The sequence below is a fragment of the Pan troglodytes genome, chromosome 19 (assembly GCF_028858775.2).
Source record: "Pan troglodytes isolate AG18354 chromosome 19, NHGRI_mPanTro3-v2.0_pri, whole genome shotgun sequence".
In the NCBI taxonomy this organism is placed as follows: domain Eukaryota; kingdom Metazoa; phylum Chordata; class Mammalia; order Primates; family Hominidae; genus Pan; species Pan troglodytes.
The window spans coordinates 69625796-69631795 of NC_072417.2; the positions used below are offsets into that span (position 1 = coordinate 69625796).

At 43.6% G+C, this 6000-nt stretch overlaps 1 protein-coding gene and 1 long non-coding RNA gene across 4 annotated transcripts in view; one reads left to right on the forward strand and one right to left on the reverse strand.

Annotated features, from left to right (window-relative positions):
* The window catches only part of ANKFN1 (ankyrin repeat and fibronectin type III domain containing 1), a 354346-nt gene extending 349506 nt beyond the window's left edge, over positions 1-4840 (forward strand). For 2 of the 3 annotated variants that reach the window (XM_054671260.2, XM_063799882.1), the window contains one exon: positions 3631-4840. In XM_054671260.2, the coding sequence (XP_054527235.1) occupies positions 3631-4427 (797 nt within the window). In that variant the 3' untranslated portion in view covers positions 4428-4840. The remainder of the gene's footprint in view (positions 1-3630) is intronic. The other variant, XM_016932606.4, reaches the window with a different exon arrangement.
* LOC129137736 (uncharacterized) lies at positions 2217-3697 on the reverse strand. The gene is made up of 2 exons (XR_008540505.1): positions 3611-3697; positions 2217-2576 (listed from the first exon to the last, which is right to left on the reverse strand). It is a non-coding gene; the product is annotated as an uncharacterized LOC129137736 (long non-coding RNA).
* Positions 4841-6000: the final 1160 nt, after the last annotated feature.

Below are 6000 nucleotides of genomic sequence, written 5' to 3' on the forward strand. Positions count from 1 at the left end.
ATTTGGCTGCCTATTCTACCACTTATCAAGAATACAAATTGGAAAATTTGATAAGCCTAAGCTTCAGTATTCTGATCTGCAAAATGAGAATTGCTGTAAGTGTTAAACAAAATAAAGCACTTAGAGTTCTTAGCATCATGGCTGGCTCACAGTAAGCACTAGGTAAATATCAGATATTGTTATTACCATTGTGGATACATGCACACAGCTGAACACACTGATCAGATAAACGAAGAAGGGAGTTCAACTACAGTCAATTATGAATTCTTTGCATGGGTCCTATTTCAAGAGCAATTTCAAATCCTCAGTTATGTTCTCCTCTTCCTCACTCTTAAGGCACCTGCCCCTGCTATCATCAAAAACAATCAACAATTTTGAAATCCTATTACTTGCAGTGTCCTAATTTTCCCACTAAAGATTGGAAAAAGTACTAAGGCTTTTTTAAAGAATATCAAAGTTATTTAGCCCAGGCCTTTATACATTTCTCTCCTTTTAACCTGGAAATATATGTTTCTTCTTTCCTAACCACTTACCTCTGAGGACAATGTGTCCTTCCATCTTTCTCACTAAGCACCAATGCCAGCACTGGTGCTCACAATTGATCACCCCTCCTTATTATATTATCAACCTCACCACTCATATATTCAACCATTCTCTCTCCAATAGTTTCTTCTTCTCCACACTCACAAATACCTTCCTTCAGCTTTGCTACCCACATACTCTCAGTTCATCCCCTCCTTGATGTTTTGGCTTTCCTTCAGCTCAACCTGTCCCAAATTAAACCATCGATTCTACCACCCAACCCAAATCAGGACTGAAATTTAACTCCTTTAGTTTAATTTCCTATCTTCCCAGGAATCACAGTTTGATATCTACTAATAACTTTGAGGCCTATACACTCACTTCTCCCAGTTATCTGGAACACTTGTCCCTAAAACTATCACATAGCTGGTTCCTTCTGATCATTGGGTTCTTACCCAGACTCCCCTTTGTACAGTGATGCTTCCTCCCCTGGCCACCTTATCAAAAGCATCTTCCTCCTAAGTCACTCTTTCGTTAAAATCCACTTTCATTGTCTTCACAGAACTTCATACTACCCAAAATTAATCTTATGTGTTTTCTGACTTATTGTCTAATCCACTCTCTTTGAGCTATTTGAAAGCAGAGACCATGTCTGTCTAGCACCAAATAACGGTTCCATAAACATCTTTCAATGAATGACTTTCCTGGACTTCTATTTTCTTCCACACAACCACAGCTCTTGCTTAGCCCCACAGCCTGAACAAGATAAATATTTGGAGGGAAAATGTAGCTTGGACCACAGCTTCCCAGCTGGCCTCCCTGCTATCTCTTCCTCAGCATGTTCATCTTACATCCTAGTTGCTATCCTAAATCATAGCTCTCATCTTGTCAATTCTTCAAAATTCTTTGATGACTACCCACTGGCTACAAAATAAGGTACAAACTCCTTATCTAAGCATTCAGTACCCTCCTCTGGTTCCACCCTACCTTTTTAAAAATTAAATGCTGTTTTTAAAAATATGTTTTTTGAAATAATTATAGACCCTGAAGATTACAAAGAAATGTACAGGAAGTCCCATGCACCCTTCCTCCAGCCCCCCACAATTTTAACATTTTATACAACTCATATAATATCAAAACAGGACTACTTGCGCTCTTTCTTTTTCCTCTTTGTTTCTAATCCTCTTATCGTTTGTATATTTACTATTAAAAGCTACCTCCAGTCATTTTTAAAAGTGGATGAAGCCATATATTAATACAGACATAGAGATGAATGAATGGAGGGAGAAAAATAAATGAAATGATAGAGTATTTCATCAATCCTGTCCCGATAAAATATAATCCCTCTTTCCTATATACCTACACTTATTTGCTGAACTTCTCTTATAAAACCTATGTTCTGCCACAGTCTCACAGATGCATACTTTCTTTATACATCCATTAAAACAGTAAACTCCCTAGAGACAGATATAATTTCTTATTAATTTTATATCCACTCAAGCACCAAGTACAGTGCTTCTATTAGAGCAGGATCTCAAGTAATATAGAATCTTCATTGTGAATGAATGGATGAATTAAATATCTCTGCCCCAAGAGTAATTAAATATCTCTGCCCCAACAGCGGGGCAGCTCCTTCCTAATGGAGGTTATGTTTGAGGAAAACCTTGAACAGATCAGTAGAACTCAAAAAGGCAGAAGAGGGAATCCTTTTATTGGTAGCCATTATTTAAAGAACATATAAATGTATCTCATCCTTTGTAGCTGCTGGATAATATTCCATATACAGATGCGCCACAATTTATTTAACCATACTCCTATTGGTTAGGATAAATTTTGGGTTCGTGTTACCAAAGACCCAAATAAGAATGTCATAAACACAAGATACTTTCTCTCTTGTGTGAAAGAAGCTCAAAAGGAGACAATTCAAGGTTGATATGCAGACGTAATGGTCTTCAGGCAACAAGCTCTGTTTTTCAGCCCCACCATCCTAGCATGTGGCTTCTGTCTCCAAGGTTGCTCCATGACCTCATCCAACACATCTAGTTACAGGCAAACTGGAAGGAAAGAGAAAGAATGTAATGACCCAGCTAAGCCAGGTCCCTTTATGTAGCCTTCCAGAAGTTTCATACCATACTTCCATTTCCATTTCAGTGGCCAGAACTTAATTATATCGCCATGCTTAGCTGCAGGGGAAGCTGAAAAAAGGTGGTCTTTTACATAAGTGCATTGGTGTCCCAATTAAAATTAAGATTTTGTAACTAAACAAACAATAATGGATACTGGATAATGGATACTGGGTAACAACGAGGAGTGAAAAGGCAAAACTGACATCTTGCCCTGCCAATTAAGAGCAAGTACGCACATCATCTCCTACAGTAAGGAAGAAAAGCATTCCGTCTAGTTCTAGTCCCTAAAATAGAAGAAACCTTGATACTGACTCCCTAACAAATCAGACTTTATCCATGAATTTTGCAATATTCCGATGATAATCACGTCTGATTTTCCACCATCAACAGACTAACTGTAACCTGGTTAGAATGTGGGCTTTTTCTTCGATTAACTGTTGTATTTTTTAATGAGCAAGGTAGTCCTTCAGAATATGGAGGTGGACGGCAGCTAGGATTTGAAACCAGGTTTACCAACTTCCACCACTGGAGTCTCCTCTTCTTCGTTCACCCTTTTAAATTCCTGCTACTTTGTCAAATGCAAAAATCATCTCTGAAATAATAGGGAATGAATAAATGAATAACATTTAGCTTTCTAGCCTGTTTCATCCTCTCCACAGCTGCCCAGCTAATAATAAAAGCGTGTGTGGGAAATGAGGGAAGGTTCCTCTACTTTTATCTGGGCTGAACCTGTCAGAGTTCCTCTCTTTCCTTTCCCTTACGCTAAGACCAGAGCCCACTACATAATTTGTGGGGTCCTGTGCAAAATGAAAATGTGGGGCCCCTAGTTCAAAATGTGTCAGCATTTCAGGAGGTGACAGCAGGGCATTAAACGAAGCACAGTCCCCTTCTAAGTGCGGGGTCAAATGCACTGTTCCTATGCCTGTGAAGCAGGCTCTAGCTAAGACTATATTTTTCCTAACCTCAGTTTCTGGCTTCGCAGATTCACAGCCCTGCTCTGATGAAGAAGCCTGCTCAGAAGTCTTCCTCCCCACCGACAGTGACTACGACTCCAGCGATGCCCTGAGCCCCAGAGACCTGGACCTGGTCTACCTATCATCTCACGACATTGCGCAGCAGACCCTTAGCGGCCTAAGCGGCAGCGCCCCCGACGTCCTGCAAGTGCACGAAGTGAAAACCCCACTGGGGACGGGCCAGGATCCCCACGGCGAGGGCCCAAATCCCGATCGCTCATGTGCCGAGTTTCTCCATAGCCTGACCCTCACGGGGTTCACACCCAAGAACCACGCCAAGACTGTGTCCGGTGGGCGGCCGCCGCTAGGCTTCCTGGGAAAGCGGAAGCCAGGCAAGCACCCCCACTATGGCGGCTTCAGCCGCCATCATCGCTGGTTGCGCATCCACAGCGAGACCCAGTCGCTATCGCTCTCTGAGGGCATTTATACACAGCACCTGTCCCAGGCCTGTGGTCTGGCCCAGGAGCCCAAGGAGGCCAAGCGGGCCGGCCCTGCCCTTGATGATCCCAGGAGCCTAACTCTGGCCCACGCTGCCAGCCTTCCTGAGGAGCGGAACAGCAGTCTCCAGGACGCGAGGCCTTCGGTCCGCCGCCTCTATGTGGAGCCCTACGCAGCCGCCGTGGTGGCCCAGGACGAAAAACCATGGGCAAGCTTGAGCCCGCCCTCTGGAGGCCGCATCACCCTGCCCAGCCCCACTGGCCCCGATGTGAGTCAGGAGGGCCCCACCGCCTCTCCCGTGTCAGAAATACTCAGCAGCATGCTTTAGGGAGGCCCATCCCGGCTGTCCACCCCTCCATCGCTGCTACCTGCGTTTTACATCACCCTTACCCCCATCCTGCCCCACTGTGTACCCACTCATTTTCAAGCGTTTTGAATGTTATAAATACAAAGGTTACAAGTTCAAGGTCCTCTTTCTTTGGAACAGAGTGGTGGGTGGAGGCCAGAGTTGCCAGTGCCATTCCCACTTCAGCCTAGAAAGGGCATGGGGGAATTGTGTCAACATGGAATACGACATACAGTGACTGAAACATGCCACCCTGTTGGTGGCACCTATGACTGAAGCTGGCCATCCCAAAGAGAGACCCTCTGTTCTGCAGCTGGTTCTGTAATCTGACCCCTAGTTTCGGGCTCTTTCATGAATTTGTGATTGATGAAGAGAAGTTCTATAAATGAAAATAAGATTAGCATCATTTCTCCCTCCATTCCAAACCTTAAGAAGTGTTCGAGGGAAAGACACCAGGTTGTGTCTCTAGGGCACGGGGTCAGGTGGGCTTGACCTTGGTTCCCTGTCAGCTAAACTAGGTCATTCCAAAGTACAGAATTCTCAGGGCTCACCTTATCCAATTTATCCATCAGTACTTATCTGATTAAATAGGCCTTGACAGGCCTTTTTTTCTTCGTATAGTGCTGTGTGGAGACCACCAGAAACAAAAGTGGAGAATTCTTCTCTTTCAGCTCTACCTTGCAAAGATAGAATAGGACAGAAAGTAGCCCTTCCTGTATACTCAGCTCCCATCCAAGCATGAAAATGATCCATAGATTTTTACAGGGGTCAAAGAGATGGCTAAGCAAAGTGAAAGCCTGAATTACAGATAAGACAGGGGAGGGAGAGAGACATGGGCAGAAATATATTTCCTTTACAATTCTAAGTTAAGCAAAGTAAGTCCATGGGGGCTGTGTCTCTGAAAATCATAGTGGATCAGCTCCAGATTCTTTGGTGATGAAATTGTCATTGAACCAGAAAGTGCCCTGCAGATATGGTCAGTCAGCAATGGGCTCCTCACAACCCCACAGGCATATCCACTCACCCTACATCATAGATCAAGGGGCAGATTGTCCAGGGCTAGGGTGGCTGCCTTCCCCTTTCAACCTACCTCTCCTTAGGTCAAATTTGCCTCAAAATCATCTGGCCCAATTGGCATCAGGGAAAATATGCTCAGAAGCCTTTACAAGTGGTTAATTCCAAGGATGTGCTAAAAACATCTGGAAATCTTGCTTTGGTCTCATTACCTCCTATCTGAATTTCTCACAAGAATCCAAATTAGACAAATCACACTGCATATTCAGAAAAGGCACAAGTCTCCTCATCTCCTGGAGCCAAGACCCATTCACTTCACTGACATTCTAAATGATCCTTTTCTGCTTCACAGGCATTTCAGTTAAATATTGCTCTTTATGGCCCTATCCTTGTCCACAGAGTTCTACCATTCCTCCTCATGGGAGTTCATACAAAGTCCCCTGTTCACAATGTTATTCTGATCCCTTCCATTTTAAAAACATTTGATTTAAACATAAATAATTATCCTGCTGCAAAGGTACAGATTTGGCCCATGGCCTAT